General features: G+C 44.0%; 2 protein-coding genes across 2 annotated transcripts; both read left to right on the top strand.

Annotated features, from left to right (window-relative positions):
- The first annotated feature begins 977 nt into the window (after nucleotides 1-977).
- On the top strand, nucleotides 978-7279 carry C1H11orf97 (chromosome 1 C11orf97 homolog). Its single transcript, XM_009508448.2, has 4 exons — nucleotides 978-1195; nucleotides 1766-1870; nucleotides 4817-4942; nucleotides 6797-7279. The coding sequence occupies exons 1-4, from the start codon at nucleotides 1102-1104 to the stop codon at nucleotides 6802-6804; spliced, it is 333 nt and encodes a 110-aa protein (XP_009506743.2). The 5' UTR covers nucleotides 978-1101; the 3' UTR covers nucleotides 6805-7279.
- A 7882-nt stretch (nucleotides 7280-15161) lies between these two features.
- On the top strand, nucleotides 15162-19346 carry FUT4 (fucosyltransferase 4). The gene has a single exon (XM_064441350.1). It carries the CDS (start codon nucleotides 15269-15271, stop codon nucleotides 16364-16366), a length of 1098 nt encoding a protein of 365 aa, XP_064297420.1. The 5' UTR covers nucleotides 15162-15268; the 3' UTR covers nucleotides 16367-19346.
- The last annotated feature ends 4430 nt before the right edge of the window (nucleotides 19347-23776 follow it).

Raw genomic sequence — 23776 nt, 5'->3', positions numbered from 1 at the left:
CGTTGACTACTGTAATTGCCAGCTGCTCTTCTTTCTCAAAACTTTCAACAGTGGCAAACCAAGGACAGTCAAGTCTACTTCAGTCCTGTAAACAGCATCTCAAGATGCCTCATTTTATGAAGAGCATTATTAAAACCAAGCTAGTACTTTTGAGTATTAGTAGGTCTACATTGTGGAGTAAGTGAATGTGGCCTCCCGTGATCTCATCGCCCTTATTGGATGCAAGCCATGGGACAGAAAAACAACCCACACAAAAACACAGAACTAAGGCCTTGATATCTGGGACAGAAGGTCAGGGACACAGCTGGAGCACCGAAGCAGGAAAGCACGCTTACCTATGTTTATACCATATGTGGAGCTAGCGTGATAAAACACATTCAGAGGCAGAGAGAAGGAAAAAGTACTAGCTCAGGAGGCAGACTATATTAAGGCTGCTCTTTGTGAATAAACAGCCTTTGGCTTTGCTTGAGCATGGATACACAGTCCGTGTCGTGAATCACCACGCTACATCATCCATCCAGTTAAACTGGGTTGTTCTCTTTATTTCCATCAGTCTGCCACGGCCCCCAGTGAGGATGACAAGGCATCCTTTCGTAAGGCAGGCGCTGCCTTAAGGGGTGACACTTTATGTTCATGATGTGCGTGCCTGCTTCCGAGCGCAGTAACGCTGCCTGACAGAAACGAAGAGCTGTTAATGTCATCTAGAGCTGTCACCCACCCCATGCCCCAAGCGGGCAGGAGGTGGCCGCACCTGCTGTCCCTAGGGATGGTGGCTGCTCCCACCCTGCCTGGGAGGGCCCCTGGTGTTAACCCTGGCCTCTGGAAGTGGTAAAACGCCCCAGCTGTGACTAGAAATGCCGTACCCAGCCTGCCCTCCTCGGTCTAGGCCTGCGGTAGGTGAAGAGCGGCGACCCTCAAGCGGCCCCAACATGGCGGAGGGCGGGGAGGGCGGCGCGGCACTGTTCTGCCCCGCCCCGCCCCGCCCCGCCGAGGCGCCGCGCCCGCCGCTCTCCCTCCCGCTGGCCGGAGCCGGCGCGCCCCGGCCCGCCCTCGCTCCTGTGGCAACCGGCCCCTACCTGCCTCGGCGCGGCGGCGGCGGTCATGAGGGCGGCGAGCGGAGCGCAACCGGCGGCGGCCGCAGCCGAGGAGGCGGGCAGCGATGTCCGCGGCGAGGCGGCGGTAGGCGGGCAGCCCTGTAAGCCCGGCGGCGGGACCCGCCTCACCCTCCGGCCTCCCCCCCTGGCGTGTCCCCTCGGGGGAGTCGAGCCTTCCCCGCCGGCCCCTGCGGCCACCTCACTCGGTGGCCCTTCGCCTCCCCCGGCGCCGTGCACCCCGCCGCGGCAGGGGTGCGGGCAGTCCCTGTCCGGCAGGGACTCCCCTGCTGCCATGAGATGCCCTGGTCCCTCCTTGGCTCCTTCAGCGAGGGCACCTCCTTGGAGACCTCCTGCATGCGGGGCCCTGCCTTGGGCTGGTGGCACGGTTTGACCAGCGGCCCCGTCCGCAGTGCCCTGGGGTGGCCTTGGCTCCTGCGCGGAGAGCCGAGAGCCGCCCGCCGCGCTGCGGGCCGCCAGCACCGCTCTGGGACTTACCCGCCGCGGCCGGGAGTCGCCGGGGCTCGGCGTGATGGGTAGTTGTAAATGGTTTGGCGTCAAGTGTGTGAAAGACCGAAGTAGAGCAGCATAAAATGACGTTACGTTCGGCAAAGCACACTAGCATTCAGGGGATTTGAAATAACTGGTTCTTCTGTAATATGTTTTACTAACAGGGAAGAAATCTGTGCATGTTGAGCCATCTAGGAGAGTTAAAGAAATACTTGAAGAAGAGCTTTATTTTGGGAAGGAAGCATGCTATGTTAAACACCCAGCTGCAGGTAATCCTCCTTATCAGCAAATGGCAAGTGTTTGTCAGGGCAAGTGAAATATAAATTGTTTTGAGGAACTGTGGCAAAAGTATTGTTTTAAAAACACAGTCCAGAACATTTATTTAATAGTCTGGGGAACATTTAGAAACAGAAGAATTGCATATAGTCTTTATTACTACTTTTTTTTTTTTTAAAGTCTGAAATTATAGGACCATAGAGAATGTGGATAATTCCATATGATCTCTCTCCATTTAATAAAACAGAAACAAATGCCAAGCAGAAGGGAGGTTTTGTTACCTTTTTTCTTTGAAATAAGTGCTGTGGTTATTAGAATACTTTGTCCCCTTCTGCTGTTCAGAGCTAAAGTTGGCGTTGAAAATAAATAGTTGAGGTAGGAGTGATAAAGGTAAACAAAGAACAAGAAAACAGTGAAAGCAATTAGAAAATCAGTCTGTTTATGCAGCTTAAAGGTTTGGGAGGGACTTGATTACAGTAGGCCAAGGAAGAAATGGAAGTCTTAAGAGGGAAAAAGGTGTTCCGTCTAGCTAAACTGTTAACAGTTCTGAGAACTGGCGGTAAAAATGAGGTAAGATCAGAGTGGAAATGATTTGGTGTTTTTAACAAGAAGAGAACTTAGTGCTGGAGCAATTTAACAAAGATCACTTAGATTCACCATTTTTAATACACACTTTAAATATTTTGTACTTCAACTGTTAGCCCTAGTCCAAGCTCATTTGCTGGTCTTGGTGCAGGAATGAGCCTGAAGCCACGTGACCCAGATAAGACAAAACTTACGCTGGTGGTCTCCTGCAGCCATAAGATCTATTAATCTAATTGTATAAAATTAATTTTTAGAAGTTTGTAATGTTTAAGGGTAGGTCATCTTATCTGACTGAATACAGGGTCTTACTGCCTTTAATCAGCTAAGCCATTATACTTTATTAGGTACCTCTCTGTAGAGTCCACTGAGTAAAGCTGGTTATTCCACAGCTTCCCTCATTAGTTCGTTCTCGTGGGTGGTGTATTAAAAAAAAATCCTGATTAATAATTTGGATTTGCATTATTCAGCTCCTTGCTTTTCTTGGATATATAATAGTGGCTTTATTAGTATCCAGGACTTTCTTCCAGAGAAGGTATGTACACATATATTTGGTTTGGGCTCTTTATGGACTCTCACCAATTGTTTTGCCTCCTCTTTTAAAATGTGAATATCAAATCTGATCGTGGTGTTTCAGTGTTTGTGTCACTAGTAACCTGTAAAGAGAATAATCTACTTATTTTAGAGCTAACATTAGCACTAGGACCTTGAATTGTTTGTCAACTGTTACTCTTAAATCCATGATGCTTTTGCTCCACAATACAGTGTAGCCCCACGTTCTCTTCCGCAGAGTAAATCTATTCCTTGGTTGTATCAAGCTGCATTTTGCTGGAATAAGCCCACCACTATATCTCCTAATTATTACATCCTCCACAAACGTAATACGGGCATTTTTGCCTTCATTGCCAAATTCGGAAAATTTTGAAAAAAGTCTGGTTTCTCTTACGTAGGACTGAGACCCAAGTCTAAACTCACTTGAAGTTAATTTAAAGCAGTTGGATTCACAGACAAAAATGTACATAAGTGAGGAGATGTACTCATTCTCCTGTCAGATGTTAAGACTATTTGAACCTGCAAACACCAGTACTATGATTAGGCTCCTTAAGCAGTTACAGCACACACCTGCAAATTAATGCAGGTTGTTGCTGAGGCTCTGGTCATAGTAAATGGAGAGAAAAGGGCACTTGGAAAACTGCAATTCTTCTGACTTTCCCCAGATACCTACTGTTGCCTGTGTTCTGCTCTAGAAGTGCCTGTTCTCTTCCCGTTGGCTGTAAAGGGGTTCTGGACAAGTAGCTGAACTGCAGATGTTAACATGGGTTCTGCCCAATCTGCTCACGTGCCTAATGTTACTAGGAGCTGAACACAACTATATTTCACTGCATCCAACTGCCAGTGGATCAAAATTGTCTGGAATATTTCAGTCTGATCGTGTAACTGGATGCTACCATATATGTTCTCATGATTTCTGGGGAGTCCCCAATGAAATGAATGTTACAAAGGCTTAAACTACTAAAGATAATATAGAAACACTACAAAAATATTCATTACGGGAACATACAATATTGATGTATAACAAGCTCAGTATATAAACGGTGTGTATAGCATAATGTTATATGCATAGCGTAACAATGCTATGTGTAAGAAGGTCAAATAGGTGCTGGTGCACAGATTATTCAGCATGTACCTAGTGCCTTTTTCATCTGTATATATCTGGACAATTAGAGATGCTCCCCAAGTGGCCTGGGCTCTGATAAGGAACAGGTGTCAGTTTGGATAGTTGCTGCTTTACACAGTTTCGATTATTAGCAAGTTAATTGTTTTACATAAATTTGGTGGTTAGTAAATTGTAACCTTTCCAGAAAATAAATTAGCTTTTTTGTTTTGCTTTGGTGGTATTGGTTTTTGGAGGTTTTTTTTTGAGGGGTTTGGGTTTGGGTTTGTTGTTTGGTTTGTGGGTTGTTTTTTTTTTTTTTGGGGGGGGGGCAGGGGGAGTAGAGTTTGATGTTGTGCTACCTTTGTGTGAGGGCATTTGGTATCCCAGTATGACCAATAAATCACTCTGGATGCATTGATGGTATTACTGCTGTTTCTTATACATTATAGATCAGCTTCAGTGAGGACCCTAGTAGTCCTACGCTGTTTTACAGACAGTAGTGTCGTATACCTTCAGCAACCTGAATTTTCTCTCTGAAGATATCAGTCTTTTTCATTAACTATGGAGGAAGATTATAGTGTTCTGTTTAACTGCTGATTACTGTATAGACCAAAGGGACTGTCTTTTAAATGTTACATTAATTCTAGAAGAAGTTGAAGGAATCAGTTATAACAGTATTATTCTGACAAATTGTTAACAGTGGCTCTGGAAGGAATTTGGAGTGTGGAAAAGAGTTTCTACATTGGAAGCCTGAAACCAGTGTCACAGAACAGAAACAGTTTACTTTTACAGCCCCAATTCTACTCAAGGCATGCAAGAATGAAAAGTAAGAGTCAATAATACGAAACTTTCACTATTAACACCTCATTTTAAAATTGTGGGGTAATATTATTTTATAGCTCATAGACATCTCACAGGACTGCAGATTACCTATATGGTCTTACAGTAATAATCTCCGGGCATCTTTCTGCAGAGCTAACCCACCTCTTCCTTTAGAGAGTAGCCAACAGACTTGAAATCTTTGCATAAGAAACCTGTTTAGGACTGCTATGTTGAGTCACATTATCTCATTCTGAACCCTTTTGTAAATGTGTGGAATATTCACTGTTTTGCTACTGATAGGTGGTGTTGGTTTTGTATATGTAATGAACCTTACTTGCCTTTCTTAACATCCAACCTGTACAAGTTCAAACATTTGGAAAAGCCCTCCTCCAACACACCTTCTGAAAAGAGATCAATCTAGGTATCACTTCAGGCATTTTAGTATTTGCCTGCAGTGGTCAGCTGGTGTTCTGGGGCATGTATTTCTTTAGTTTGTGGAGCAGACCTATTCCTTATGAGCTTAGAAGATCATGCTGAAATCCCTTCGTGTGCCCACCTTCTCTCTTTCAGTGAAATGTATTAACTTTGTGGTAGAAGTTGAAAGCTTCCAAACCAAAGGAAACAAAGTTGTAAGAGGAATATTGTTAGTGCCATGAGCTTGCAGAATATATGAACTCAGTATATTTTGCCATTAAATGAAGCTCCTTCCCACATCTCAGGGGCTAGTGGTTTAAAAATACAGCTAGCTGCATGACTAGCACCTCCTGCTTCCTCTTACTCATGTGAGCTCTGGAGATGTGGCATCTTAGTTACAACAGCAGCATGAATTAAGTTATTGCTAGTATAAGAAGCATTTAACCAGTACAGCCTTCTGCCACGCTGCCTTTACTCTAGAGTTACTATTTGTAGGAATATTTTGGTTACAGAGCAGGGCTAATCTATGCCAGTTATTAATCATAGTCACTTCTGGTATGTACTTAAACCAAGAAAATTTAGGCACACCATAGAAAATAGAACCAAAGACTGTCTCAGAGTTTTGAGATGTTGACATAATTTTAAAACTCATGTACCTGAGACTTCTAGTGAAGGCACGCAGAGTTTTCAAAGATCCTGATCTCCTCCGTTTCCTGTTAAGATCTGTGAAGAAAGAACAGCTTTTAAAAAAAGCAGTTTATTCAAATTGATTTAGGTGCTGAAATTTATGGGATCTGTTGGTTTTCCTATGAGAATTTAGATGTATCTTCATTCCCAGAGACTGCTGCTAGAGACAAGTGGTGGTCTCCTCACTAGCTGTGCTGCCTGTTTTGCAGCGGAATAGGCAGGTATCATAGGCAGGAAAGATACTGGACAGGAGAAAAACTGGAAGCAATCTGGCTTCAGCTCCAATACTCACCAAACCAGTTCTGTTCACGTACCCTCCTCTGTGTAAGGATCTGGGGAAGAAATGGAGTAGGTACAGGCTATGGAAATGGATAAAAAGAAGAGGGGTTTCTAGAAAGATAAGCCTGCTGTGTTCGGTGCCAGAAGGAAAGGCACCAGCAAAAGGAGGAAGGACAGAAAAGGGGACTAAAGAGGAGACATAGAAGAGAACGTTGGGAATTCCTGAAAGTAACTGGGGAGGGGAGAATACATTTCAGCAGTAATGCAGAGGTAGAAACTGTAAGAAGTGAAGTGAAAAGATGTAGGAGAAATAAATAGAGAAAAAGAAAAATACATCATTGTTGCCGAATTTACTGTAGTTACTGCATTTAATTTTGCTTCTCCTTTTTACTGCCTTTCCCTAAAAGCGAGTATTGGTTTGGGAGCTCGCTATGTGGTGTCTCATCCATCCTTAGAGAGCATCTTGGTTTTTTTACAGATTGCTGAACTTTAGTGCTGTGAAGACCTGAGCCTGTTTTGATGCGTTGAATCAAACATCAGAATGACTAGCTAGCTGCCTTTGGAAATGTAGATCTGTATTTCTAAGATTTTAAAGAAATTTCTGCTTGGATGGGGGGAGCTATTTTATCTTTGTTATTGTTTTATTCATATCCTCGTGCTGCCTTTTAATCTGATGTTGTAGTAGTCAAATCTGATCCATATTTCAGCCAGTGATGAAAATGTCACAATCCAAAGATTACAAAATGTTGTTGCAGACAAAAATGTGCTGCTGTGAAACCTGATGTTTTCGTAGGCTTCTCTGTTGCAAAGTGATCCTAAGTTCCAGCAGAAGATTGTAATGTGATTGAAGAGATGCCTTAAAATGGCTTAGGCTGAGTCCATTCATTAAACAGAGCAGTTCAGAAGCCAAGAGTTTGTGATTCAATGTCTAGCCTGATTTAATAAAAGTTTAACATAATAAGCCTCTCATATATAGTCTCTATATATGTAAGAGTTATCATAGTGTCAAAGGACCACAGAGGCAGCATGGAACCTGAAATAACCAGTCACTTAACTCTCACTCTTAACTATTGGTATGGTGAGGTAATATCGAATGATCATTAGTTTGCTTTGTATTATCACACCACTTAGGAAACAAACATGGATCCTTCTAGGTACTGTATAAAACCAGAACAAAAGATAACTTCGAAAGGTCGTGGATGACTGGAGGAAGTACTAGAGGCAGGAGTGGCATTTCCAGCTATAGAAGAGCCTCAGTGCTCTGGTAGCAGGTGAGAGGCTGGAAGCTCTCTCCAGCAAAGTGCCTGAGCCTTGCAGGAGGAAGTGAGGAGTGACAGTTGTTGGGGACTCCCTGCTGCTGGAGATGGAAACTCCCAGTTGCTGCCCCAATGCGCCATCTGGGGAGGTTTGTTGGGGGCTGAGATCTGGGATGATGTGGAAAGCGTGCTGAGTCTTGTCTGGGCTGCAGACTTTTACTCCCTCCCGCTCTTCCATGCGGTCACCAATGATGCTTCTAGGGAAGATGTGGAGCATATCAAGCATGACTACATTGCTGTAGGGTGAATCACAGACAGAGGTGCCCAGGTGGTTTCTCCTCAGTCCTACTGGTGAGGGGGTAGGGCTGGAGGAATCGATGGATCCTGTAGGCCAACTGTTGTTTGTACAGCTGTGCTGAAAATGGGGAGCTGGCTTTAATGACTGTGGGGTGTCTCTTCTTGAGGACTAAGAACTGTTAGGAAGAGATGAGGTTCACCTGAACAAGTGGGACAAAAGCTATGTTTGTAGCGTATCTAGAATGATCCATGATTGTTTCCTAAGTGCTGTGATAGCACAAGAAATGCATAGTTGTGATCATTTGCCTGGCCAACCCAGGGAGGAGAACTGTAAGTAGGAGTGATGGGAGGGAGATGACAATCCACAATCAAGTGACGAGATGGTGGACCAGGCTGGTAGGCATGGTATTTCCTGTGTTCATGCTTAACAATCTAACTTGATGATCAGTCTTTGCCAGATTTCTAGAATAATTGTAGCACATTCTTTTCCAAATTAATAATGCTTAGCACTTATCCTACAGTTTTCATTGCCAGAATTCTTCCCAGACAGCACGTTTGTGGGATAAACAAGTGTTCTGGTCTTTTTAAAGGTGGGTATTGTATTGTGCAGTGAAAAAAAATTAACTCTGATTAAAATCAGAGTCGAAGAGTTCTTTATTCCCAGTGCTAACTCAGGCTGATAATTCACATCTTTCCTGAGGCGTAGAGATGGGATTTGTTTCTGGGGCTCCGGGTCCTAAGGAATCATCTAAACCACACTGAATATTGTTAAAAAGGAAAAGTCTCAGTGACAACTCTGTGAAGCTAGACCTTGTTTTCCTTTGCTTCTTTTACAGTTATCAGTGAATGAAATTAGATATTTGTTTTTTCAGTGTCTGGAACTCTTCTATGACACCAGAAGTTTCTTTTTATATCAGTGAGAAGGGGAACCCCACCCCCCTTAGCTGGCTCAAGTGAACGCTTTTGACGCTGAAAATTGCACCTGAGGCACTAGAGGAGTAGCAGCTTTTCAACGCATTTTTCTCACTTTTTAGATGCAAATTTGGTCATGAACCACAATAATGGTTGAAAAACACTGGGTTTTCAGATAGAGGCTTTGATTAAGCTTGTTGCATCTGACTTCTGCACCTTACTTCATTTTTATTCTACTCCCCCTCTCCCTGCTTTCTCATTCTTAGCAATTTTTTTTTATAATCTTGTTTTAAAATTTTCCAAATGAAAAGACTTTCTGGGTCTATCCTGGATTCCTGTACTAGCTTAGATTTGCTGCAACAAAGGCAGATTTGTGATTCTCATTTGTGCCTTTGCTCCCTCTTCCTTTTTGTGCAAGTTGTAAGGTGGAGAAACGTCTTTTAGATCCTTTCTGCTGAATATTTTATTTCAGTTACAAGGCTTGGGTAATTCTTAGCTAGACCAATATATTAATGTTCATGACCTTTTTATGTCTCATCCTTCATTTGAATAAAACTAAGTAATTTTTTAAAATATAATAACACTGCATAATATTATAGTAATGGTATTAATATTACTATATAATATATTTACAATATTTTATTAAATGGGCTCTGGGGTTATTTAAATTAACTGTGCTTACATTTTAACATATTGATTTTTTACTGTCTAACTGTTCAGCCACCCTTTTCTCTTAGTATTTTTAATATTATTTCATTTCCAAACTAAACACTGCTGTTTTGAAAGACAAATGTTATCATTGCTTTCATGTATTAATAACAGTGTTCAAACACTGACATCTTTCAAAGGCTACGTCTACATTATCAAGCAATGAAGCACAACAGGAGTAGGTCAAGTTATTAATGCAGTTGGTGTTGAGAACCCCATAACTAGGCTGTACGTGGTTCAGGAAATTTACCTCAGACTAGAGCTAGTCTTATCTCCTGGACTGAAACATTGCGTCGATGCTTGAGGTTTAAAGGTGTTTGAAGAAAAGCCCTACCACAAACCCTTGCCCTCCGGCCTGGGGGATGCTCACGGGGTAAAATGAGAGCATCAGAGCTGGTTGCACATCACGGCCCCTGCCACTGTTGCTGTGTAACATGCGGTCCAGTGCTCCAAAAACCAAGGAAGCTTGAAATCCATCATAACAGCTAACAAATATCCACAGAGCCAAATTCAGACTTGCTGGTACACATATGTGGTTTTGGTAGGAAAGTTTTCTGCTCTGAGTTTCTTTGGTGCACAATGGTGAACAACAAAGATGTGTGCTGCAAAGGGAGGTCAAAGAGCGTTCTGGGACAGGATCCTCCATCCACAGTGTGCACAGCACATTTGTTCATGCCTGTGCCTTGACCTGGAAATGCCAATTTCACACAGTTTTAATCCAATGCTACTCACAGTCACAAGTGGAACTGTTGCCAGGCGGAATATTTTAACACCACATTTGCTGCATGTGCAATAACGTGGGCTTGTCTCTCCAGAAGCTGTTCATCCAATGAGCCAGGCATCAAGTTTCAGCTGAATTTTTTCTCTCTGGTCATATTTCAGGATTCTAAACTTCCAAACATAAAGATCATAATCCTGAATATGAAGCACTAAATAATAAAATTACAGGCTTTTAAACTTCATGCTAAAATACAGCGTGCAATTTATACACAACAGAACTTTTATCACTCTCTCATACAGAATTTAGGTTCCTTCTTGGCAAAAACTTGCATTGAAACCATGGGGATTATTTATGAAGAAGAGATTTCAAAGTCATTCTTAGTGTCATTTTGGTACCAGATAGCAGCCTGCTACTCTTTGTAGCTGATCACATTTTCTTAGGAGGAAAAACTCCACAGGGTTTCCCTGGGTGACAGGAGGCTGGCTTGATAGCTGCAGCTGAAAATACATTTTCCAAGTATCTTTTAAACTGTGTTTGCAAGACGGTTGACAAATAGCTTCAAAGACTTTTCTAGGCTTAAAATCTTCTCAAGTGTGACAAAACAGAGTGAGTCAGAGTAGAAGAGGAAGCCAGCTGGGAAGCTCTAGGTGAAAACATTTACTGCTGTTAGAAACAGCGAACATTTAACCTTCAAATAAGTAAAATGTTTTTTATTTTGCAACAGCTTCATTACTAACAGCCAGCATTTTATTTTAAATTCCTGGCTATCAGCAACAGTGGCGCTTACTGTGGTTTTCACAGAGCAGTTAAACCGCAGTTCCCCAATATGTGCATACAGCGCCAAGGAGTCTGTGTGGTCCTCAGTCTATGGAGCTATCTCCTGGGATGGTTGACCTCCAAAGCAGACAAAACCAGGTGTGTTCCCTCTGGAACGTCTGCAGGCATCTTGCAATGCTTCATCATGTTGTACTTCCCAGTGGCACGTATGGAGTTTTTCCTGAGTCACAGTAAGCAAAACTGCTTGACAAAGCCCTACCAGTGCAGGGTAGCTGATTGTGATCGTGTCACAGACACCTGTGTCTTACATCAGAAATGAGGCAAACTAGAGCTGATGTGGGCTACTGCCAGGCTGGTATTTCTTCTCTATAAGATAAATGAGACATTCAAAAGGAGAAACTCCTCATCTCCATGGAAGTCTGAGGACACCTGACTTCTAACCTTGGTCCTGACAGTGAGGTCACTCCTTGTATCCCTCTAGAGCAGCACATCAGGTCTTGCTTGTCAGTTTACTACACCAGAATTTCTAGGAGGCTGTGAGACTCTGAGATGAAGGCATACCTATCATTCCTTTCAGTTGTGACTATGATGAATATCGAACTAAAACATATTTCTGTGCTATCTCCCACATTGTGAGAGGTTTGAAGACAGATAGCAATAGCAAAACAATGGGATCTGTAATTTGTAAAAATTCTAAATTATGTCTTAAAAAGAGGTTTCATTGTGCTTTAGATATAAATTCTGTAATGACTTTTGAACTAGTGGACTACATGCAACATGTAAATGTTGGCTAGGCTTTGGAACTGGAATGGCTTAACATCAAATCTTCAAGCAATGGAAGTGAAAACTTGACTAAACAAAGGCTCCACCAAAGTCATATATCAATACTGAAATTTAAGTTTCTGAAGGAAAATAAGAACTACCACTGCAGCTGATAGAATCAGATTTTGTGAGTGAATCAGAATTCCACAGAAGTCAGCTGAGCTCTCCCACTGACTCCCAAATTTCTCACATTATCTGCAAAAATGTCTAAATAAACAAAATTACCAACAGAAGAGCTTTTGGGCCACCTTGAATCCTTAATTAAGGCAAACTAGGGATTGTGCTCATTTTAGGTAGCGTTCATTGTGTTGGATGGGCTCTGGACTGATTCTAGGCACAGCTCATGCCCTAAGGATTTGACTCTCCCTTAGCATTGTATGTCTACGTTTCTTTACAGTTTTATACTGTGGCAAAATAGTTTTCCCAGATTCCCATTTTGTGAATGAAACCAGTGTTATTTGTCAAGACAGATGCTATGTTTATTGCACCAGGAGACTTTTTTTGCTACTATTGGCTATTGCACTATTTTGCAGACAGTACTGAAATAGAAAGCAGCGTTGACATCTTGGCTCGTACAGCCTCAGTGCAGAGAGGCCGTGATGAACTTGGAGTGAGCCAACAGAAACCTTGGGAAGTTCTGCAAGGAGAAAGAGCAAGTTCTGCATGTAGAGCAGAAAAATCCCATGCACTGGTACAGGTTGGGATCTGGCTGGCTGATAAACAGCCATGCTGCAAAGGAGCTGGGGTACATGAACATCAAGCTGAATGTGAGCTCTCCTACAAAATAAAGCAAGTCACCTGCTGAGCAACATGAAAAGTACATCCAGCAGACAGGAAAGTAATTATCCCCCCACTGGTGAAGCAGCACCTGGAATACTGTCTCCAGTTTCCAGCCTCCCAGTTCAAAAAGGATGTTGAGAATGGGATCCAGTGGAAGGTTACCAAGATGATGAGGGACCCTAGAGCACACAAGCTAAGAGGAGAGGTTGAAGAAGGTGGCCTTGTTCAGGCATGCGAAAGGAGGTGAAGGGATGATATAATGGGAGCCAGCAACTACCTGAAGGTAAATTACGAAGATGATGGAGCCAGACTCTCTTTGGATATAACAAGGGACAACAGCCACAAATTACAGGTCGGGAGGGTCAGGGTTGGACATTAGGAAAAAATTCTGCACTGAGAGGGTGGCGCAGCCCTGGCAGCCAGAGGTGGTGTGGAGTCTCTGTCCGTGCATATTTTCAACACCTTGGAGCTAGTCCAGCCAGCACCTAGGTGGGCACCTTGGCTAGTACTGGCAGTGGTGCTCCTCCGAGTGTGAGGGTGGGTTTGTGACCTCCAGAGATTCCTGCCAACCAACGCTGTACGTTAGAGCAGAGGCAGTATGATATCGACTACAACCACAGCTGTTGGTGTTTCCTCTATTTTATGATTTCTTACAACATGGACAACAGAAGTCTGCAAGCACTTTTATATACAATTAATATGTTACAACCTAGTTACTAACCTAACACCAACCTCACACACAACTCTTCCTTAGTTTTGGGGTAAACAGGTTTGAATCACTTTTTTTACTAATATAGAGACAAGTCACAGGGCCTCGACCTATGTGGTGTGTAAAAGCTATGCTGCAATCCAAATGATCGGTGAGAATTTATGCCTGCTGTAACTCTGCTGCCTCCAGTAGATCTGTATGAGAGACCTTGGATCTATAGCTGATGGATATGAAAACACGCAGTGTCTGAGCTGGAAAGTCTCCAGTTCTGTACAAACAGTCCCTGAACTGAATCAATGATCTCTTAGTTAACTAAAGCAAATGACTTGTGAAAAATATTTTGAGTCTATCCAATATACTTTTTCACACCAGCTCTGTGAAACTGGGCTGGAAGAAGTAATTTTCTGGTAACCATAAGGTTTTGTAATTTTTAAATAGCTGCGAGATTTTAAAATTTTAATTTCTTTTCTTTTAGTTTTCCAAATTGTTAATCCTTTTAGAGGTGCTTGAAACTATTTGAATTTGACAGGAATTCAAAGCTACTGTGGCTGCTGTCACTTTTGGGTTTTTTTGCTAAGTGATTTATTCAAACCTTCTCTCAACGTCACTCTCTAAATTGCAACTGTTTTAAAAGAAAATCCTCTGCATCTTCCAAAGTACTTCCCTGCAAGGCCATGGAATACAGCATGTGAACCATAGCTCAGCTGATCTGGGAAAACCTTTTGCCAGGGTTTAAAACCTCTGATTCTAGTTCAGGCATGGATGGGAAGAAATGGGAAGTGAGAAGGCGCATGGGAAGAAGTGGAGCCGTCCTGCTTTCTCCTGGGCAAGAGGGCGGGGAGACGTGAGACTGCGTCGGCCTTTGTGGCATGCATGGCAGGGCTCTCCTCTGCCCATGGTCCTCTGAGCCATGCTCCTGTCTCCGCTCACAGGGTGCGGATGCCCCAAAGCCCTGTGCGACCCATCCCCGTGACCCTTCTTTTGTGTGCTAGGGCCTGGGCTCTGGCCAGGGGGTCCTTCCCGAGTGCGGAGACACAAATTCCCTCTGCAGCCCTGAGTTGGGGATGAGCAACTGAGCAGGCTGGGAGCAAGGGCAACCACTGGCTGCAGCTGCACCCAGCCGCCCTTGTGGACATGCTGCCCGCGGCCACCTCAGCGACCCCGGGGCTGCCATTGACCACACGCTGCCTGTGGCTACCTCAGCGACCCCGGGGCTGCCATTGACCACACACTGCCTGTGGCCACCTCAGCGACCCCAGAGCTGCCATTGCCCACATGCTGCCTGTGGCCACCTCAGCGACCCCGGGGCTGCCATTGACCACACACTGCCTGCGGCGACCCCAGAGCTGCCATTGCCCACACACTGCCTGCGGCCACCTCAGCGACCCCAGAGCTGCCATTGCCCACACACTGCCTGCGGCCACCTCAGCGACCCCAGAGCTGCCATTGCCCACACACTGCCTGCGGCCACCTCAGTAACCCCGAGGCTTCCATTGCCCACATGGTGGCCTGCGGCCACCTCAGCGAGCCCTGGGGCAGGGCGTTGCCCACGTGGTGGCCCGCAGTCCCCTCAGCGCCCCCAGGGCTGCCATCGCGGCACCTGCCGCACGCAGGGGAGGGGGTGAGGCCCCGGAGCCCCGCCGGACCCCTGAGGACCGCTCTCCCCCGCGGGCGACGGGCGGCGGTCCAGCGCGGGCGGGGCAGGGCGGCACCCAGAGGCGGGCCGCGGCGGTGGGCGGGAGGCGGCGGGGCTGCTGGCCGCTCGGGGAAGACGGGGGTGGGGGGATGGCCGGGCGGGGCGGCGGTACAGGCACCGGCACCTCCCCGCCGCCGGGGCAGGGGGTGGGGGCTGAGAGGCGGCGGCGGCAGCAGCCGCAGCCCCAGCCCCAGCATGCGCCGGCTGGACCCGGCCCTGCGGCTGCCCCGCGGCGGCCGCCGAGGGCAGAGCGGCGGCAGCGGGCGGCCTGGATGGAGCCGACCCCGCGCCGCTGCCCCGCGGGGCGGCTCGCCTGCCCGCGGCGGTGGCGCCGGCGGCTGCGCGGCCGGCGGTGGGCGCTGGCGGCCGGGCTGCTGGGCGCCGCCGCCGCCCTCGCCCTCTACGCCTGCTTGCCGGAGCCGGCGGCGGTCCCGCGGGCCGCGGCGCGGGGCCACGTCGGCGGCGAGGTGAACGTGCTGCTGTGGTGGGAGCCCTTCGGCCGCCCGCGGCGCATGGCCGACTGCCGGCGGCGCTACAACATCACGGGCTGCCGCCTCAGCGCCGACCGGAGCCGCTACGGCGAGGCGCAGGCGGTGCTCTTCCACCACCGCGATCTGGCGCTGCACGGCGCCGAGGGGCTGCCCCGCGGGCCCCCGCCGCGGCCCCCGCGGCAGCTCTGGGTGTGGATGAACTTCGAGTCGCCCTCGCACTCGCCCGGCCTGCGGGGACTGGCCGGCCTCTTCAACTGGACCATGTCCTACCGGCGGGACTCGGACGTCTTCGTGCCCTACGGGTACCTTTACGCCCCGCCGGTGCCCCGGCCCTTCGTCCTGCCCCGCAAGACACGGCTGGTGGCCTGGGTCATCAGCAACTGGAACGAGGAGCACGCCCGGGTGCGTTACTACCGCCAGCTGAAGGAGCACCTCGCCATTGACGTGTACGGGGCGCGTGGGCTGGCGCTGGCCGAGGGCAGCATGGTGGAGACCATCTCGGCCTACAAGTTCTACCTGGCCTTCGAGAACTCCCAGCACACCGACTACATCACTGAGAAACTCTGGAGAAACGCCTTCGCCGCCAGCACTGTGCCCGTCGTTCTTGGACCCCACAGGGCTAACTACGAGCGCTTCATCCCCCCCGACTCCTTCATCCACGTCGACGACTTCCCCAGCCCCCGTCTGCTGGCCACCTACCTAAAATTCCTCGATAAAAACAAACCCAATTACAGGAGGTATTTTGCCTGGAGGAAGAAGTATGAGGTCCACGTCACCTCTTTCTGGGACGAGCATTTCTGCAAGGTTTGCGAGGCCGTAAGGGCAGCTGGGAATCAAATCAAGACTGTACAAAATCTGGCCAGCTGGTTTGAAAGCTGATGTTCCTGGCAGGTGAGGTGTGCCTAGCCAGCCTGTGCCAGCGGTGGACTGTGTCAAGGCATGGGGAAGGATGGGTGTCACAGAGATTGTTAGCCAAGGTAGCATGCAGAAGGCTGTCATCAGTGAGAGAAGCATACAGGTACAGGTAAACAAGCTGTGAAAAACCTACAAAAGGAAGATTTTTATTTAAGTGCAAAATTTTGAAAGTACAAAGAAGCATCAGGCAAGATGATTCTTGAAGAGCAAAGTTAAATTTCCAGAAGTCAAACGGATCTGAAACCTTTACAGTTGTGCACAGCTCAACATAAATAACCGATGCCAAGATCTTCAGCTGTACAGCTGAAACCAATTTTGTCAGCTATGACAGCTTCCTGGACCATGAAACTTTCTTCGGCTTACGGGGGATACGTGATCATTGCTGGCTTTCTGTACTCCAAAGACAAAAGTGAATGTTTTTAACAGTGATTATTATGCGTGTGAAAGCTATTTGCAGACAAATTCTGAGCTGCAATTGTTGAACGTAAGAATGTAATGATACAGTAGCACTTTTTAGCAATGTTCAAAATGGCAGCAGCCAACTAATAATGCTTTTAGCCAAATCAGTTTAGGAAAAAGTGTGTGGAGGGGACTGGATCTGAGTGGAACAAATGGCTCAGATGATCTAGAGTATTTCTTCCACTGCCTACCGAAACCACAGGCACGTTTATCCTGTGTGAAAGTGGAGAACTTTAAGTACAGGAAAAGGCAGGCTGTAGGAAAAAAGTTGGAATATTTCCACCCTCCCTTTATTCAGGAATTAGAAAATGTTTACAAGAATCTGCATGTTTTTCCCTGCAAAATTACTGACATTAAGGAAAAAGCAGGGAAAGGCTCAGAACTGCAGGGTTTCTATTACTATATTGAATATGTATACAGAAAGGCTAACTTATTTCTCTAGTATCTTTAGACAGTCTTCTTGTGTAGTGATTGTATTGGTTTTAAAAATTCTGCCGGGTGACAGACTACTCAGAATCCTGCTTTGTTGTTTGTAAAATAATAAATACAAAAAAAAAACCCCAAAACTCAAGTCCCAAATCACTACCTTTCAAAAAGAAAATTACTGTAGAGAATAAGATCTAGACTGTTGATAAAATACAGATTGTGTGAGGAAAGAATATGAAAAGGGAAAGTTTTACTGTTTTTTTTCCTTTGGTTTTGAGGGTTTTTTTCCAGCTCAGCTTTTTAATCAATAAATGGGTTCCTAAGATAAAACTTGCTTCTCTCAGTGACTACCCCAAAGATTTACGGTATTTATTCCCTTTCGGTCATATTAAGGTTAGAAAAGGATTAGATTTGACTTGAGCAGTAAGGATGTCAGGTAGGTGCTTTTAAGATTTATGACCTCGCACCCTACTGTAATTTATTTTAAATTAGATGTTCCCCATGATTAGGTAAGCATGGAATCAAGGATTATTGAAAAAATCTGATAATAAATTCATTAATAATTTGCACAGATTTACCAGATTGGATTTTGCTGTCTCCCATGTTCATTCCCTTCTGCTTTTGTGCAAGGAAGGATGGCCGAAAGTACTTCATGACCCTTTCTGTTGTTCATGCCAGAGTTGCTGTAGAAGTTTTATTGGCAAAGCAGAGAAGACAGTCAACGCAATGAGGAGTGTGGTAGGGATGGTCCCTAACGCTATGTTTTCACCTGAACAGGTCTTCAGTGATTGTTCAAAGCAAAAGCATGTTCTTCACAACATACTCATCTGTTTCTCTACTAGTGGTTACTACTTCCAGAAAATTGGTTTTGATAATTCTAAAAATTTAAGTATAGCATTAACAGTAATAGCGAAGTGTCAGGATGATAGAATCTGTCTCCCTTTGAATTATCCTTTTTTTTCTGTTCAGTTTTTATCACAGTTCACATAAATATATACAAAAACCTGATCTTAAAAGTGAACTAATATTGAAGATTGCACTACATTTTATCAATCTGCTGAAACTAGTCACTTTTTTTTTAAGTCTTAAATTTATTAGCATTTTCTGAAAGTTGCCAGGCACAGTTCTTCCCTGTAATCATTAGTAATGCCACAGGCAGAAAATCAGGCTACAGGAGCATGAGAATTTCCAAAGATCACAACTGATACTTTTTTCTCAGCCTCTCTAAGAAAAGCAGTTGAAATCTTTTATGAACTAGAGTTTTGTAAAGTTCAGAAAAGAGCTATGCAATAATTAAAGCATCATGTTTGAATAAGATGTTCACAGCTGTGCTGTATTTGTAAGTTACGCATTGAGTATATTCAAGAATTGCGTAATGAAAACTGCAGTCTTGTAATAATTATTGCAGAGCTCTTGCTTTGGGATAAAACAAGCTTTTTCTAGTTTCATAGTTCTTACGTTAGTGTTGCACACTTTCCCCTTTAGATTAGGGAGGAAATTAAGCCCTGGCCTACAGCTGCTGAAGTCAGTAATACAGCATCTCTATAAATCTAGTTAGTGTTTTGGCTCGTCCGCTCCACACGCTAACAGTTAGTGTTCCTGTTACAAGCTAAGGCCTGGCTTTTGTAATTCACTTAGTAGAGCCCAAGTTCAATGGTGAATAAAAAGTTTGAGCAAATTGGATTGTAGATGAGGTAGCAGACTCCACAAGATATTGCAGGTGATGTATATAATCAATCTGTAAAAATGAAGCAAATGTATTTTCTATTTTAAGTAGAAAAAACTTTTTGAATATGTTTGATAAAGTGTTTTATTCCATCCCTTAAAATATTGGGGTGGAGGGAGAGAAAGGAAAATAATATTCTTCTGGTTTCTATAAGAAGAAGAAATAATGGTATTTTCTGATTATGGTATAAATGCAATAGAGAATTATGTGATCCTTTAAGTTACATATTGTATCTCAGGGAATTTTATACTGTAAAGACTCTTAATCTTCATAGAATGAAGTAACTTTGTATTAATTATTTAAATTGACACTCAATAAAACTAAAGAATGGAAGTAGCACAAAATGACCCTCTTCTTTATTTCATCTTCTTTCTGTATTAATGAAAGCTGTAGAAAACTTCTTTTTAAAGAGAATTAATCTCTTTCCATGTTTGTTTAATCAATAGAAGTGGCTGATTGTTCTCAAAGTAGTCAGACCATCTGAGGTTAGGAATGAAACCTGGTTTGCCAGGACAAAAATATTTTCATAGGAGAGGATGTGCTGAGTTATTTTCTGCATGAAAAGGAGCATTTATTGAAGTTGGATGCCTGCTGGAAAAACGCAATTTCAAACAAAACCAAAACCCAAACTTTTTCTTGACCTACAGAGAATTCGAATGTGGTTGGATTTTTTTCCCCCTTAACTTTCAAAATGAAATTGAGATTGTGTTTCTGTAGATATTCAGCATGTAGTGCTGCAGCTGCCTTTCTAGCTGCAGCTTTTTTCATCCTTGTTCATTGTTGTCTTCAACTAGTAACAAAAGACGAAGGGCCCAAAGCTCTCTCCCTAAGCTTTTGTTAACAGTGATTGTAGCAAGGTGATTGCTTACCTCTCTCTTTACTCATCTTCTGTGTGCTTGGTGCATAATACTGAGAATTTTCAGCACTTCGGAAGCTTCAGCCCAGCCAGGATGGGGGAAGTCCTACAGTCCTCATTTCCACCCCCTCTCAGGTGACTGATGTTGTATCACCATCACATTTAACTTTTGTAAGTAGAGCTTGTTTACTCGTGCCCGAGGTGCGGAAACTTCTTTTTACTGGTGGAAATATTTTTCTGCCAAACATTGTACCATTTGTTCAAGCTTGTTTGGTGACTCTTAAGAAGTGAGTTACGCCTGATTAAACTCACTTTTACAGCTCTCTATCCAACACTCTCATAAATGGTATTTGTTTTAAGAGTGCAAACAGCCCCCTGTAGGAAACATAGAGCTGGCTCAATCTAAAATCTGTTAATGAAGACAAAATGTCTTAACATGGATTTAAGTGGTACTTAACTAAAGATAAATCAGGATCTGAGTATAAAAGCCTATTTCTAATCAGTAAGAAAAGACATTATTTGCATAACTTGGGTATCGCTTGTAACCAGCTCAGTTTAACAATTATGACCTATATAATTTTGTATTTTCTTCTGTATGGTCTGTTTAAAAACAACGCTTGAGGCCAGAGTATCTATGTCTACTTTATGTTCTGAAGATGTTTTGCTTCAGGATCTTGAGCTAAATACTTAAGCCTAAATTTGTCACAGTAGTGGCTATTCCTGAGAGTTTCACCCCAAAGAATATCTGAGAGGAGTAAGACAAAGCCTGTTTTTCAGGAGTGCTTTGATTGCTGCAGGGATTTGGCACCACCAGCGGTAAGGGACTCAGCATGTTTAGGAAGAAGCATCCTGAAGCTACAAGACCCTTTCAATTTGAAAATTTTCTCTCAAGGAGCAAATACTTCTCTGAAGCTCTTCAATTATTTTAGGTCATTGGAATTATAATTGCATGGGTTTACATTTTGCAAACACTTAAAATTGGGCTTTATTTCAGTAATGCTCAATATCTAAATAATACTATTCTAAAAACTATCAAAAGATGGTCCAAAATTTGAAACTTATATTTCTGTCTATTTATTAAACAATCTTTTGAAGTTAGTCAGCCTACGAGTTGGTTGTATACATTATGGAAGACAATTCTGCATTTGCATTCCCAAATTTGCCACTGGTGTAAAAGACGCTCTAGGTATTTTGGATGATGGGAAGCTCCGTCCAGGAAGAAACAGAGCACTAGCAATGTCCAAACTGTGGCGTACTATGGCTCTGAGATCCTGATCACAAGAGTGCCTATGACTGGAAATGGGAAATCATCTTGTCTATGAGCAGAAGGCAGACAGATGATTGCAAATAGAAAGTGTAGATTATCAGATTGCGAATATATTTTTGAGCATTAATAATGCTGCCAAATAACTTTGTGCAGTGTTAAGGATGATTGAGTTATTTGAAGCAAGCACAAGAGAATGACATGAAATAGAGCAAAATAATTGTCCTAAAGGCAAAGTTGGATTTAAAATGGAAAAAATTTATAGAAATTAAAAAAAAAACCACAACCCAAACTTGCAGTTGCAGGAAGGCATGGATATATATTTTAAATTCTTAACGGTGAACAAAGAGAATTTTCTTGGAAATTAGGACCCTAGCCCCAATTAAAAACAGAGAACACAGGTTCAGAGTCATGCTTGTGTTCACGCTTACATCTGTTTCTGAATAGGAATGGCCTCCTGAGATTAAGGCAGAGCTCTGAACATTTTTATTTCCCTTCCAGTCCCAAACCTACATTTTGCTTGGCTTAATGCTAGTTTCTCTTCTCTGTTGTTCTGCATTGCTCCTCAGATGTGTACAGGCCTGTGGCTCTCATGGCTTCTCACTTTGGAGAGAAGAGCTTCTGACTTTGGAGAAGCAGAGCTGAGGAAAGAATTTAATATATGGATGTTTGCTGAGAATTTTGGTCAGGTTTTGCAGTAGTCCTAGGATGAATGGAAGTAAGCAGTAGAGGTTGAAGGTAAAAAAAGAGAAGCATGTTTTATGGTACGATTTTGTCCGAGACCAGAGCATGGAATGAAACATCTCATCAGATTTTAAGGCTGAGACTTTATGCTGTGAGTTTTCTATTTGTTGGTGAAGATTATTTTATCAGGTACCCCTGAAGACTCCCACTCCTGTATTATTTCAGCATCATAGAATCGTAGAGATGGACTATGAAGACTTCATTCAGTATGTCTGTGCTGTGAAGAAGTGAGTTAGGTTAATTAAAGGAGAATTTGTACTGGGTTCGGGCTCTGATAAAGCACCATCAGGCATATTAATGAAAAAACACAGGTTCAGAACCCTGTCCATTACAGTAACTGTGGTGAAGAGTGTTTTCTGCACTGAATCTTTGGAGAAAAGCTAGAGCCTGCATGATGCCGAATTACTCTTCCTGGTAATTCAGAGTGGCATTTTATTCCATTGTACTACCATGATGTCAAACCCAGATCTTATCCTTAAATACAGATATTAAATGTATTCTACCATTTTACCAAAGTACTTTAAAATAATAACAAGAATTTAAAAATATATTTCACTGTGCCGCTGGGAAAAGGAAGTTGGTTGTGGATCAATAGCACTGAGCTAATACCCAGCAAGTTTTTGCTGTAGAAGTTTCCGCTGTAGTTATGGACAAGTTATTTGAACATATAAAAGCTGGTCTGAAGCACTGGGTCCCATCTTCTGCAGAATTCACTTTAGGTCCTCTGGGACCAATCCTCACGTTTGCAGGAGCACATTGGATTTCCAGAGGTACTCCAGGCATACACAGCCGCAGTCCGCTGGTCGCATCCTGGGCTTTGCTTGTTTCTGCCTCTACCCCTCTGTGACAAAAAGAGGAGAACAAGGCTACCGCCAGCTCCTCTGTCTCTTCTCTTGCAATCTTCTGTCCCTTTTCCATCCTCATTCCGGTCGATGCTCTTAGTGCTGGGGAGCAGTGAAGATGTAAACGTCTACGAGAGCCAGCGTGCCTGTGAGCTCAAGGGAGAGCTTGAGTGTGCAGCAGGTTAATGAAGGGGAAGAGAATGATCTCTCTCCTAATCACCTTTCCCAACATACAACCTTCTTAAACCTTTGGAAGAAAGATGTCTGGAGGCAAGGGGAGGCACAGGCTGGTTTCAGTCTTTTTTCACGCCTGGGCAATTGCTAGTTTACCTGGGATCATTGTAGGAGAGGAGAAAAAAATGTGTCCCCTCTCCTGCCCTTTTCCCTCTTGTAAACTGAGGTTGCCTCTGGTGAAACACAGCTGCCCTGTGGAATATGAGCCTTCCAAAATGTCACAGAAGGCAGTGATCCAACTAAAACTGTGGCTACTTGTCAGAAGGTAAGGAAGGTGCTTATGGGTCCACTTAACTTCAGTAGGAATTTTGACACTGCTGTCACTGGAACCAGGATTTCACTCAGCTTGTATCTGCCCTTAGTAGTGGATAAAATCAATCATTAAAAATAAAGTTTTATCCACAAAGTAAAGAGTGAGCATTCTGTGGAGTTCTTGACAAGTTATGAAGATAATTTAATCCCACAAGCTATGACTGTTTTCTTTATTTTTGGCATCAGCAGTGAATATTCAGTTTTCAGTCAAAAACCCATTATATCTTGTAAAACCTGCTAGAGGGAGAGGACTAGGGTGCCCGTGCTCAGCACAGGAAGGTGTCCAATCGACATCAATAAAACCAGAAAAGGAAAGGTTAGCCAGGGAAGGGGTGGCAACTGAAATGTTCACTTGGAGAGCCCCAATTAATTTGAAGAAGACACAGAGTCTGTCTTGTTTCTTTTGTTTTATTTCCATATTAACTTTAAAGGGTAAGACGCTTCCTGGAACTTCGTTGACTCTAGCAGTCCTTTGTGAATAACTTCTCCCGTAGGAGGTATCTTTCTTCTG

The sequence above is a fragment of the Phalacrocorax carbo genome, chromosome 1, assembly GCF_963921805.1.
Source record: "Phalacrocorax carbo chromosome 1, bPhaCar2.1, whole genome shotgun sequence".
Taxonomy (NCBI): domain Eukaryota; kingdom Metazoa; phylum Chordata; class Aves; order Suliformes; family Phalacrocoracidae; genus Phalacrocorax; species Phalacrocorax carbo.
The sequence above is the reverse complement of the archived record's forward strand: the minus strand, read 5'-3'. Positions and strand labels throughout refer to the sequence as shown.